The 14,416-nt window shown below is 35.3% G+C and overlaps 1 protein-coding gene across 5 annotated transcripts in view; it reads right to left on the reverse strand.

Annotated features, from left to right (window-relative positions):
- The window catches only part of TET2 (tet methylcytosine dioxygenase 2), a 143,353-nt gene that overhangs the window by 11,409 nt on the left and 117,528 nt on the right, over positions 1-14,416 (reverse strand). For all 5 annotated transcript variants that reach the window (XM_005207682.5, XM_059887717.1, XM_010805937.4 and 2 more), the window contains 2 exons: positions 11,638-11,788; positions 9,411-9,500 (listed from right to left, as the gene is read on the reverse strand). In XM_005207682.5, coding sequence (XP_005207739.1) covers positions 9,411-9,500; positions 11,638-11,788 — 241 coding nt within the window. The remainder of the gene's footprint in view (positions 1-9,410; positions 9,501-11,637; positions 11,789-14,416) is intronic.

The following is a 14,416-nucleotide window of genomic DNA, read 5'->3' on the forward strand; positions in this document are numbered from 1 at the left end:
GAACACTGCATATCTTCCAGTTATTTAAGTCTTCTATAATGTCTCTCAGCAGTGTTGTGTAGTTTTCAGTGCATAGGTCTTATATAGTTCTGTCAAATATGTAGCTATGGATTTCATTTTTGATGCTACTGGTTTTCATTTCAACTTTTAATTGTTTATTGCTAGTATATAGAAAATATAATTTGCAACTGTTGTAAACCATTTATTAGTTCTAGGTGTTTTTTTTGGTAGATTCTTTGGAATTTTCCATGTAGATACACATGTTGTCTGCAAATAAGGACAGTTTTATTTCTTCATATTCAAATCTGTATCCTTGCCTTCTGCACTGTCTAAAATTTCCAGTTAGATGTTAAATAGAATAAGCTACAAGGATATTTATACAGCACAAGGAGCACAGCTGAAAATTTACAATAATTATAAATGAAGTATAATCTTCAATAGTTGTGAATATCTGTGTTGTACATGTGAAACTCATGTGGTAAATCAACTATACCTCAATTAAAAAAATTAGGATGCCACAAAAAGCTTGCTGCTAAGATGAAAACTGAAAACCTATCTTGAATTTTATTAAGCAAACATCCATTTGATAAAGAATTATGTATTTATTTTTATTACTGTATGACAACTGTATATTAAACTTATATTTATAAATGTGGCACACAGAACATTGTCAACAAACAGTAAAACCTAGTTGAGAAGTTAAAAGAAAGATGTTAACTAGAAGTGGTAAGAATAGTCGTCCTTTTCTTATTCTGAGTAATGTGTTTTTTTAATTTTAGGTTTCCATTTATTGAGTTTTCACAGATGTCAAAGGTCTACCTTAGATAATGGGCATGATCCCATCACAAAATGGATGCATGGCTCAGATGGTAAAGAATCTGCCTCCAATGCAAATTTGATCAATGCAGATCAACCCAGGTTCAATCTCTGGGTCAGGAAGATGCCCTGGAGTAGGAAATGGCAACCCACTCCAGTATTCTTACCTGGAGAATTCCATAGATAGAGGAGCCTGGTGGGCTATAGTCCATGGGGTCACAAAGAGTCAGACAGAACTGAGCAAACACTTACTTTTTATCACAAAATAACATTAAAAAACATAAAATAGAGTAAAGCAAATTACACTTCTACCTTGAAAAAGTTAAGGAATGAAATGCTTCTTTAACTTGCTGCCATGCTGTAAAAACACTAAGCACTTTAGTTGCTGCTGCTGCTGCTGCTAAGTTGCTTCAGTCGTGTCCGACTCTGCGCAATCCCATAGACGTCTGCCCACCAGGCTCCCCCGTCCCTGGGATTCTCCAGGCAAGAACACTGGAGTGGGTTGCCATTTCCTTCTCCAAGGCATGAAAGTGAAAAGTGAAAGTGAAGTCGCTCAGTCGCTTTCAGTCTTTCACCATTACTCATGTTAGCTTTAGGTTTTTCATCTATGCCCTTTATTAGGCTGAGAAATTTTCCTTCTATGAATGTTAAATCTTGTCAAATGCCTTTTCTCTGTTGAATATTTTTTCCCCCAATATGTTGGTTAATACAGTGAATCACATTGATTGATCTTTGACTGTTAAATGAACTAACTGTTCCTGAAATAAACTCCATTTGATTATGATGTATTATTCCTTTTACACCATTATTGGATGTATTTGCATGAAATTTTGTTAAGAACTTTCATAGTAATATTCATGAAGATCATTGGACTTTATTTTTTCTTTGATGTCCTTGTCTGATTTTAGTATCAGGATATTTCCAGTCTCACAGAAGGAATTGGGAAGTATTTACTCCTTTGCTATTTTCTAGAAGAATTTCCATTGTTATCTCTTTCTTAAATAATGGGTAAAATTTGGAAGGAAAATCATTTGGGTTTGGAGTTTTCTTTTTGAGAAAGTTTTTACTTATAATTTCTTTACTAGACACAGAATTATTTGTGGTATTTATTTTCTTTCTTAAAATTTATTTTTAATTGGAGGATAATTGCTTTAGAATGTTGTATTGGCTTCTGCCATGCAACAATGTGACTCAGTCATAAATAGACAGATATCCCTACCCTCCTCCAAACCCCACACCCATCCCAGCCCTCTACATCGTCACAGAGTACTGTGCTGAGCTCCTTGTGTTATACAGCAGCTTCCCATTAGCTGTCTATTTTACATATGCTAATGTTTATGACTTGCTTCACTCTGTGTAATAGGCTCTAGGTTCATCCACCTCACTAGAACTGACTCAAATGTGTTCATTTTTATGGCTGAGGTAATATTCCATTGTATATATGTACCACAACTTCTTTATCCATTCATCTGTCAGTGGACATCTAGGTTTCTTCCACGTCCTACTTATTTTTTCTTTAGTAACCTTTGGTAATTTGTGCCTTTTAAGGACTTTGTTCATTTCATCTAAGTCATTGATTTTATTTTCATAAAGTTTTAATAATATTTTCTATTACTAATTTGTAGGATCTACAGTGATTTCTCATCTCTAATTCTTGATATTGACAATTTGTATCTTCTATTTTTTTATTGATTAAACTGACTCAAAGAAATAGCTTTTGGCTTCACTGATATATTTTGTTTTCTGCATTCTATTTTATTGATTTCTGTTTCTAACTTCTGCTTTTCTTTCCTTCTGTTTCTTATAAGGCTAAAAGTATTCCTTTTCTCCAAGTTTCACAGGGTAGAAGATCACTGATTTGAGGCTTTATACTCTTTTGATATAACTGATGCTATAAATCTTTCTTTAAGCAAGGATTCAAAGTTGCATCCCACAGATTTCAATGCCACATCTTCATTTTCATTCAGTCTGAAATAGTTTCTTTGTTGAGATTTGTGATTTTTACTTTGTAGGGTCAGAGAACATACTTCGTGACTTTTAAATTTACTGATAGTTAATATTCTGGGTCACCAAACAATTATCTTGGTAAATCAGCCTTGTACACTTGAAATTAATGTTAACTCTGTCATTGTGTGGGGAGTTTTATACATGCCAATAACATCAATTTGGTTAAAAGTGCTGTTCAAGTCTTCTGTTCTCTTATTAATTTTCTGTCCACTTGTTCTAACAGTCATTGAGAAAGATATACTGAAAATTGATTGCGGTTGGAGATTTCTTAGTTCTATCAGTTTTTGTTTAATATAATTTGAAGCTATTTATTATATACATAGTTAGGATTATGTTGTCTTGCTAACCTGACCTTTTTATCACTATGAAATCATCTTTATAATATTCTCTGCCATGAAATCTACCTTGCTATTGATATCACTCCAGCTTTTGATTGACATTAGTACAATATTTCTTGGTTCTTGCTTTTTAAAATCATAGTTTTACATCAGTGTGATTATTCAATATTACAAGCTCTACCTTTTAAGTTGGGAGTGGTAAAAAAATTTACTTTTAATGTGTTTTTTTTTATATTGCTGGGATTAAATATACCATATGCTATTTGTTTTATATTTGTTTTATCTTTGGTTCCATATTTTTAAAAATGCTTTGGGATTCTATTCTCATCTCTTTACTGGGGGGCTATACACTTTTTTTTAGTGGCTGCTTATTTTAAAGTTTATAGTGCAGTGTAATAGTTTATCCATATAGTATTATATTATTCCATATATAAGAATCTTACAACCGTATACTTCCAATTCCCCAGCTTCTGCACTTTTACATGTTATGAGCCTTAAATTACATTTTAAATATATTTTAAAATACCAAATTATCTTTTAAAGAAAATTTTTTAAATAAGGGAAAAAGTCTTTTTTCTTAAATATCTACGATTTATGATGTCTTCATTCCTTTTTGTCAATGCAGATTTCTGTCTAGTATTTTTCTATCAGAGGGCTTCCTTTAACATTTTTGAAGTGTTAGTCTGCTGGTGGCAAATTATTTCAACTTTGGTAGGTCTGAAAAAAAATTTTTATTTTGCCTTCAGTTTTTAGAGTCTTTACCGATTTCAAGGTTGATAGTTTTATTTATTTATTTTTCCCAGTACTTTAAAGATGTTTCTTTTTTTTCTTGCATTTGTTTATGTCTATTATCATTTTTTCTCTATAAATAATGTCTTTTCTTTCCCCTCCTCCATCTGCTCTTCATGTTTTTGATTTTAATATGACTTTATGTAGCATTCTTTGTTAATCTCTACCCCCGCTCCCCACAACCTCTATTTGGGGCTTGCTGAGCTTCTTCTGGGATCAATGGGTTTATTGTTTTGAACAAACTTGAAGAGTAATTGGCCATTATATTTTAAAATATTCTCTGTCCTCCTCCTGGGATTCTAATTACACATATATTAGGGTAATAATACTGTGCCATAGGCATTTGATCAATTCATTTTATTTTTCAGTTTCGCTTTTCCTCTTTCACACTGGGACATTTCTATCACCACATATTCAAGCTCACTAATCTGCTGTTAATTCCATCTACTGTATTTTTTATTCAGATATTATGTTTTTCATCTCTAGAAGTTCAGTATGGGTCTGATGTCTTCTTAGCTGTTTCTAAAGTCATGCTCATACTTTCCTCTATTGTCTTGAGCAAATGAAATATTAGCGATTTTAATGCCCTTGTCAATATATTCTTATCATATATCATTTCTGGAACAATTTCTGTTGATTGCTCCCTACCCCTGCCCCCAATTATGGATCATGTTTTCTAGTTTCTTTGTATATCTGGTAATTTTTGATGAGTTACTATACACTATTAATTCCATCTAAAAAAATTTTTTTGTTGTTCTGAGATGCTGTTATGTGTATGTACTCAGTTGTGTCTGACTCTTTGTGACCCCATGGACTGTAGCCTGCCAAGCTCCTTTGCCATGGAATTTCCCAGGTAAGAATACTGGAGTGGGTTGCCATTTCCTCCTCCAGGGGATCTTCCTGACTGAAGGATCAAACTCACATCTCTTGCATCTCCTGCATTGGCAGACAGTTTCTTTGCCACTGCGCCATCTGGGAAAACCACCCCCCACCCCCACTAAGTTTGTTGGAATCAGTTTGATCCTTTCAAGGCTTGCTTTTAAACATTATTAGATGGAACCAGAACAGCCTAATCTACTTCTGTTACCAAGGCCAGGAAATTCTAAATACTCTACTTAATATCTTTCATGTTAGGGTGTCTTTTCCTTCTGGATGGTATTAACAATAACTAGTCCAAGTCCTGTATAAAATCAAAGGATTGTTTTGCCTCTTTTGATGATTCTTTCCATGGCCCTGGTAATCTCTTCACATGCATGGAACATTCAGTACACAGCTGAAGACTCTACAGATCTCTGGAGCTCTTCTCAATGAAGCATTCTTCTCTTTGGGACTCTGAATTGTGAATTCCAGCACTTTTACCGAATCCTGAACTTCGTATCCTAACACAGAGAAAACCATGGCATCTGTGTAGGTTCCTCCTTCCTGCCTGAAGCCTAATGTGCTCTTTAGGAAGTAAGCTGGGGTAACTGTAAGTTTACCTTTTAAAATTCCCTTCTCTTAAGTGTTAGTATCTTGAGTTTCTTATTGTCTTATATCTAAAAACTACTGTTTTGTGTATTTTTCCTTTTTTTTTTTAAAATGTGTGAAAGTAAATCAGTTTCTGCTAATCCACCATGGCTAGAAGCTGAAGTCATAACATGATAAAGTTTGTGATGGCTTGAATATTATTTACTATTAGGTTTATACAACATTTTTGAGAGACTGGCTAAAGGTAAACAACCACTCTATTTCACAAACCACAGTGGTTTGTGACTATTTAGTCCATGCTGTGGTCTAGTTAGCTTTATTCTGTTCCTTGAATAAAAATGATACAAAATCTATTTGACTTTTAGACTTATGCCATCTTAGAAGAAACACCATGCAGGAGTCTGTGAATGAATGACTGGAAATTAATTGGTCTGGAAGACAATTCTAAGTGGATGACTTTCTGATGGTGTAAAGCTGTGCTGTTCAATTTGGTAGCTAGCAGCCACATGTGGCAATTTAAATTTAAATTAATTAAAATGAAAATTTCATTAAATCAACTGCACTATCCACATATGAAGTATTCAGTAACTGCATGTAGCTAGTAACTACCATTCTAAACAGTGTAGATAGGAAAGAGTTCCACTGTCATAGAAAGTTCTCTTGGTCTAAAATGTCATCTCCACATATGATGAAAGCACATGATTTTAAGATTTAAGCCTGCTAATTCAGGCCTAAACTTTAGTGGTAAGATAATCATAGAAAAGACAGAGAAATACAAATCTACTGGAAGATATGAAGGTGTATTTAAATTAAGAAAATATATTCTCATATCATGGAGCTGACAGAAAAAATGCTGTGAAGACCCAATGAAGCTTAACTTTAGCAGTAAGACTTTATGAAATCAAGGACTAAAGCAAGGAAAAACATGCATATGTGAGAAATAAAGGTATTATATTCAGTTGGGGAAAAGGAGGCAAAGACCAAATAACAGACCTTGGCAGCATCCATAACTTTTATGTTTTACATATTCTGTAGGAATGATCACATGGCTGTTTTTCAGATCTCTAAACCATGTTAAGCTATATGGATAAATATTTCCAATAGTACCTACCATGAAATTAAAAAAAACACCTTATTCATCCTTAGCCATTAGATGGTTTAGTTTATATAGACACTATGTCTATTTTTTAATGTATGAATGTATGTATGCATTTTATGGTGGTAACACAACATGAGAGCTACAATTTTAGAAAATGTTTAAATTTAAATTTGTTGATTATAGGTACAATTATACAGTAGATCTCTAGACATTATTGATTGTGCTTAACCAAAACTTTATGCCAACTGGTTAGGCTCCTTTGTCCATGGGATTTCCCAAGCAAGAATACTAGAGTGGGTTGCCAATTCTCCAGGGGATCTTCCTGACCCAGGGATCAACCTGGGTCTCCTGCATTGGCAAGCAGATTCTTTACCACTGAGTTACCAGGGAAGCCCATAGTACATCTACACATTTGCTCATATACAAATATTAAAACATATCTAAGGAATTATATATAATCATAATCATGTTGTTATAACTTAAAAATCTGAGGCTCCTTCGTATTTTAGATATTCCAGGTTTAGGAAATGCATAAAATACTCCAAACACAAATAGAGGAGAATATAGATGCTTAGATAATCATGTTTGTATGATACAGTCTATAGTAAGAATCAAAGGAGTAAGGTGAACATCAATGCTGCTTGTTCTGTCCCATTTCTCAGCTAAAACCATTTGATTAATAACCTCTATAAAAAATTCATTCAACAGAAAATGGCCAAACTTGAAATCTAGCAATATAGACTCAATTCATTTTCTTTTTATAGCTTGATTTATTGTGTTGCTTATCCAGAGCTGTTTTACAACAGTATCAAACCATTCCTTATACTTTCCTGTGACACTGATTAAAACAGCTAAGGTTGTAAAATAACAATATTAATCCCACTGTTATTAACCACATTTAAAACAGTCATATATACATCTCTAAAAATCTAGGTGTGACATAAAACAACTTATAAAGAGACAATCATTAAAGTTGCCCTCTTTGCTACTTAAAAAAAAAAGTGAATTGGGGTTTGAGGAAAATGTTGATGTCCACATGTTAAAGAATAACTAAACTGTTAATTAGAATTGGTCCCGTCTCTGCTGTAGACCAATCTAGTCCCCTTAGAGTCTTTAACATTGTTAAGTACTGCAAATAACAATGTTTGCAAAAATGTTGCCCTTCATACTTCCTCATACTTCCTCATATCCCCGCTGCTGCATACTCTGAATACCTTCTCATCACTTCCAGCTTTCCCCATCTATCAGTCTTCCTCTTAAATCTTTAACCTCTCCTATTCCATTGTTCCTACCCCGCGCCCCCCCCCCCCGCCCCCAGCCATTTCTTCAATGGTTTCTCTTCCTCCACTCACCCCTAAACTGTTAAATGTCAAAATCATTAGCCCCTTCTCATCTTTATAATCTCCACTCTGAAAAATTACATTTACTACTAACTACTTCCTGCATTTTGATAACTCCCACAGTGCTAACTTGGATTTTTTTTTTCTGATTGTTTTTCTAATTATCCTAGAAATATGTCAAATCTAGCATGTCCAAAATGACATTTATCTTCTCATTATCTCCTCCAAACTTAATTTTCTTCACTGATTCCTAATACTAATTAATAACCACCTAAGCCAGAAATTTGGTGGATCCTCAAGTTCTCCTTTGCTCATCCTCAAATCCAATTGGTCACTATCAGTTCCACCTCAAATATTTCATATATTTATTTCATTTTATCACTGCTGCTATTTTGTTAAGTCAGGACCTTAACATGTCTTGCCCAATGGCTGCAATAGTTTACTTCTTTAATCTTCCATTAATCTAAGCTGCATTTCATTTATTTGGCTTGAGTAGCCATATAGAGTTAAAACACTTCACTCTCACCACTTCCCTGGTGGCTCAGACAGTAAAAAATCTGCTGGCAATGTGGGAGGCCTGGCTTGATCCCTGGGTCAGGTAGATCCCCTGGAGGAGGGCATGGCAACCCACTCCAGTTTTCTTGCCTGGGGAATCCCATGGACAGAGGAGCCTGATAGGCTCCAGTCCACGGGGTTGCAAAGAGTTGGACACAACTGAGCAACTAACACTCACTTTCAACCTTATAGAGTTAAACCGCTTCACCCTCACTGCCCCCAATATACACTTAGAACACCCCAGTGATAGGCCTCTTGTCTTCAGGATTTTAAAGTTCAAAGATCTTTGTATGGCCTCCAAGGCCATTTACAGCTCTCCTCTACTCAGGGAGAAGCTTTTATTCCTTCAGAAATGTGTGCATACCTCTATCCCAGCTGTTATCATTTTTTTCTATAGTTGGCATTTTACATTCCTCCTCTAAAGAAGGAGTTTATTGAAACCGTGCAGACTTCATGGTCTTTTGCCTCCTTCATGAGCACCTCTAAACAAGTCACCAAGCCTTCCATATAGGCACAGCCTGGCACACACTTAGAAAACAGGGGGAAACTAGAAAAATCTAATATATCTCATCACATGTATATACACTTACAAAGTGGTACACCCATAGCTTTATATGTATAGCCTTGCTATGAAAACAGTTAACAGGTGGTTAACAGGTGGTTGGAACTATAGTTTGAATCATATAATTTAATTAACCACTAAAGCCTGTCTATAGAGATAAAATTATCCATATGAGAACAAGATTAGTAAGCAAAACAGCTTGTGAGCCTTAAAAACTCATTATCTTTACGGATTAAAAGACCAGAATTATGCTCTTTTGGATGGTATAACTTTCATGTATCAAAAACAGAACACTACAGTGGCTTCAACAATTAGGAAGAGAAAAAGTTAGATAAAAGAAAAGCATTGCTTCGAAAATATTTCTGGAAAGACAGGTAGGTCATCAATAATGAGTAAGTAAAGTGTCTCCATAACTGTCAATAACTGTTTAAACTTACCTGATTATTATATGCGTCAGGTGCAAGTTTCTTGTACGTTGGTGCCATAAGAGTGGACAGGTTTTGTAAATGAGACTCCAGCTTCTCTTCCTGTATAAAATGAATAATTCTGCATATTAAATCCCAAATCCATTCTATCCATATATGAAAGGTGATTAATTAGATTTTTTTCACCTACATTTTAGATCCAAATCACTAATAGCATCTCTTATTAAATAACTGCCATCTTAACACACGATTTCTAGGTGAAAAGCACAGACCATTTATAACCTATTTTTGTTTGTGTTGTTAAGGCAATGGCACCCCACTCCAGTACTCTTGCCTGGAGAATCCCATGAACGGAGGAGCCTGGTGGGCTGCAGTCCATGGGGTCACTAAGAGTCGGACACGGCTGAGCGACTTCACTTTCACTTTTCACTTTCATGCATTGGAGAAGGAAATGGTAACCTACTCCAGTGTTCTTGCCTGGAGAATCCCAGGGACGGGGGAGCCTGTTGGGCTGCTGTCTGTGGGGTCACACAGAGTTGGACATGACTGAAGTGACTTAGCAGCAGCAGCAAATGTCTGTCACTTTGTTATTTTAATAAGATTAATCCATTTTCTACTTTGCATGCATTTTATTAATATGTCTATACTAGTAGTAGATTAGGAGAATGAAGCCATATCATTTTAAAAGGTCACATTCTCTACTCCTCTCCAGTTAGTGACCAAGGAAGATGAGGTGTTGAAAGGATTCGTTTGGTTTAACCTGTTTCCAATCTTTATATTTTTAAATGTTTATAAACATAGCATTTCAGAATTTGAAATATCGCCATAGAACTAAAAATCACTAGGTGATTCAAATATGAAATAAAACTCTAAGAACTATAATGTGGTATATGTGAAAAATTTTGTAAAGTTTGAAAGAGGAAAAATGTTCAGTTACATTCCCTGCCCCCCAACAAAGATATGCTTTTTTAAATGCTAGGTGATAATAGTCCATTGTTCCATTCATACTTAGAAGTTCTCATTTCACGTTCATATTTCTCTAAAAACCTTGGGAGATTTAACCAGCTGTCAGAAAAACGTTCGTATTTCAGAAGGTGAGGAGATTTCTGACTGAAGCCCTCCTATCTGACAGACAGAGGATGTTACGAGCCATCCCCTGGATTTGGTTTACATGAAACACAGGAATAAATATTTATGAAGTAGTGGTGAAAAAGCTCTCCAGTGTGAAAAATTAAAGTGGAAGACAGCATGCAAATTTGCTATTCATTAGGTTTATTAAATAGTTGGGTGTTTTTCTTTATGAAAAGAGGACATCTAGCACATTAATACAGCTTATTAAGATATTATAATTCTATGAAAAAAATTTGTGACTTGAAGAGCTTTTGCACTTTATTAAATTTCCACTTACTATTATAATTACAAATAATAGAGATAACACATTTTTCAATTAGAAGGACATGTAAAAATTATTATATCAATAGTATAGATATCTATTTCAATTGCATCTAAAATTTGAAAGAAAACTATACTGTGTACAGATTCACTAAAAATTTTATCATATTTAAACACTAAACATACTGAGGTTTTCCAGTTATTCAATTAACATACCCTAGAACACAAGCTACCCAAAAGTTGTTAAATTGATACCAGTTTACAAGTTATATTTCAAGAAATTGATAGTCTAGAGAAAGGACAAACCCAGTGACGTCAATGAGAAATCAGAGTTCATTTATTTCAACTACATTTTTGTATTAAAATCTAAATATGTTTTAGTTACTTGAATGCAATTATAGTAACATTAAATTGTCAAGTCTCATGGGCTGAAAATGTGACTAGAAATAGTCTTTTATGAATGTGGCAGTCACAAACATGGCTTCTATAATTCAGGTTTAAAAGATGAAAGTTTTAACAGTCAAATATTAATAATTTTAATATGGAAATGACAGCTGTGTAAAACTCTGGAATTAATATAAAAGACAAAGAATAAAAACCCGTAAGCAGAAAGAGTTTGTGTTGCTCAAACCCTATCACTTTGGTATCACATGGTTGTTATCATGCATAATTTTATAAAACATTATATGTGTGTCTACAGTTTAGCCAAAATTTTATTGATCCATCTTTGAGATGAAATTCTCTCTGATAAAGAGAGTTTAACAGAGTATGTCATATTATTCATTTCATCTGTGTTCATCAATTCTCCATGAAAATAAACAGATTATACATCAGGAAGTAAACAAACCTCTTTTGGGTCATCCCCAAGCAGCTTAAATTTTCTTGGGATCTTGCTTCTGGCAAACTTACATCCATTGTAGTACATGCTCCATGAACAACCAAAAGAAAAGGAGGCACCACAGGTGTCTGGGTCCAGCCCCTGACAGGCACAGGTTCTCCTGAGAAAGCAAAGAACCAAGTTCATGACTATGGGTAGCACTGACTGGGCCATCAATCTCATATTCTGGGTATCTACATTCCAAAATGGGTGCAAATTAATTTTAAAAGTCTAACTTTATATTAAGCTGTGCCGCAATCAAATGAGAAAAGAACTATTTCAACTGACTCAAAAAGACCATTTAAACAAACATTTTATTGCAATATAAACTGGAGAAAAGTACACATGATTTTATAGCTTGCAATCACTCACAAATGAAACATACCCATGTGGCACTTAAACTAAGAAACAAAACATCCACTTGACCTTCAAAACCCCATCCTTTCAGGCCCTGTCCTCCTAACAGTAGCTTCTATCACAAGAGATTAGCTTTGCCTATTTTTACACTATATGTGTGCCTGTGCCCATACGCTCAGGCATGTCCGACTCTTTGCGATTCCATGGACTGTAGCCCGCCAGGCTCCTCTGTTCATGAGATTCTCCAGGTAAGAATACTGGAGTAGGTTGCCATTTCCTTCTCCAGGGGATCTTCCTGATGCAGGGATCGAATCTGCGTCTCCTGCATTGGCAGGCAAATTCTTTACCACTGAACCACTAGGGAAACCCTTTATACTGTATATACTATTGTTTCCATGGTGCTTAGTCACTCAATTGTGTCCAAATCTTTGTGATTCCATGGACTGCAGGCTGCCAGTATCCTCTTCCCATGGAATTCTCCAGGCAAAAATACTGGAGAGGGTTGCCACTCCCTTCCCTAGGGGATCTTCCCAACCCAGGGATCAAACCCAGATCTCCTGCACTGCCAGTGGATTCTCTACCAACTGAGCTACTAAAGAAGCTCTTTATACAATAGATACTGTAAACCTACTGAATTTAGTGTGTATGCATGTGTACATGTATGTGAAAGTGATATAAAAGTGAAAAAGTATGTGTGTGTATATATATAGTTTTGCCCATTTTCATTCTATGTATAGTATAGATCACACATACATTTATGCATACACACACACACACGCACGCATACATAGTTTTGACTATTTTTATACTACATGTAAATAAAAGGCAGAGGAACCAGAGATCAAATTGCCAACATCCGTTAGAGCATCAAAAAAGCAAGAGAGTTCCAGAAAAACATCTACTTCTGCTTTACTGACTATGGCATAGTCTTTGACTGTGTGAATCACAACAAACTGTAAAAAATTCTGAAAGATGGGAATACCAGACCACCTTACCTGCCTCCTGAGAAATCTGTATGCAGGTCAAGAAGCAAGAGTTAGAACTGACCATGAAACAACAGACTGGTTCCAAATCAGGAAAGGAGAACGTCAAGACTGTATATTGTCACCCTGCTTATTTAATTTATATGCAGAGTACATCATGTGAAATGCCAGGCTAGATGAAGCACAAGCTGGAATCAAGACTGTTGGGAGAATTATCAATAACCTCAGATATGCAGATGACACCACCCTTATGGCAGAAAGTGAAGAACTAAAGAGCCTCTTGATGAACGTGAAAGAGGAGAGTGAAAAACTTGGCTTAAAACTCAACATTCAGAAAACAAAGATCATAGCATTCGGTCCCATCATTTCATGGCAAATAGATGGGGAAACAATGGAAAGAGTGACAGACATTATTTTTTTGGGCTCCAAAATCACTGCAGATGGTGACTGCTGCCATCAAATTAAAAGATGCTTGCTCTGTGGAAGAAAAGCTATGACTAACCTAGACAGCATATTAAAAAGCAGAGACATTACTTCACCAACAAAGGTCCATCTAGCTATGGTTTTTCCAGTAGTCATACATGGATGTGAGAGTTGGACTATAAAGAAACCTGAGCGTTGAAGAATTGATGCTTTTGAACTGTGGTGTTGGAGAAGACTCTTGAGAGTCCCTTGGACTGCAAGGAGAGTCAATCAGTTCATCCTAAAGGAAATCAGTCCTGAATATTCATTGGAAGGACTGATGCTGAAGCTGAAACTCCAATACTTTGGGCCACCTGATTCAAAGAGCTGACTCATTTGAAAAGACCCTGATGCTGGGAAAGATTGAAGGCGGGAGGAGAAGGGGATGACAGAGGATGAGATGGTTGGATGGCATCACTGACTCGATGGACATGACTTTGAGTAAGCTCTGGGAGTTGGTGATGGACAGGAAAGCCTGGAGTGCTGCAGCCCATGGAGTCACAAAAAGTCAGACACAACTGAGTGACTGAACTGAAATGACACTACACGTAGTGTGCTATATATTTTATACTGTAGTATAAAAATAAGCAGTAATGTGTATATGTATATTATACACATACATACATACATAACATGCAATTATTTAGTGTAAGCTTATTTGTATCTTTTCTTCAACATTTTTTGGATGTTGCAACTGCATTGTTACATGTAGTTTTACTATATTTACATGCATACAGTTTTCAATTGTATAAATATGCCACAAATGAACCTTTCCAACACAGATGGGCCTTTGAGTGCTTTCTAGTTTTTGGCTAAAATACAGTACTGTGACTTTACAGACCAAGTCAGTTATATCCTAAGGGGAATATACAGGCAACCAAAGAAATCAAAAATTTAAAACAAGATAAAACAAGCCACAAGGAAAACTATATTTAATAGGTATTTTT

This window comes from Bos taurus, chromosome 6 (assembly GCF_002263795.3).
Source record: "Bos taurus isolate L1 Dominette 01449 registration number 42190680 breed Hereford chromosome 6, ARS-UCD2.0, whole genome shotgun sequence".
Classification (NCBI taxonomy): domain Eukaryota; kingdom Metazoa; phylum Chordata; class Mammalia; order Artiodactyla; family Bovidae; genus Bos; species Bos taurus.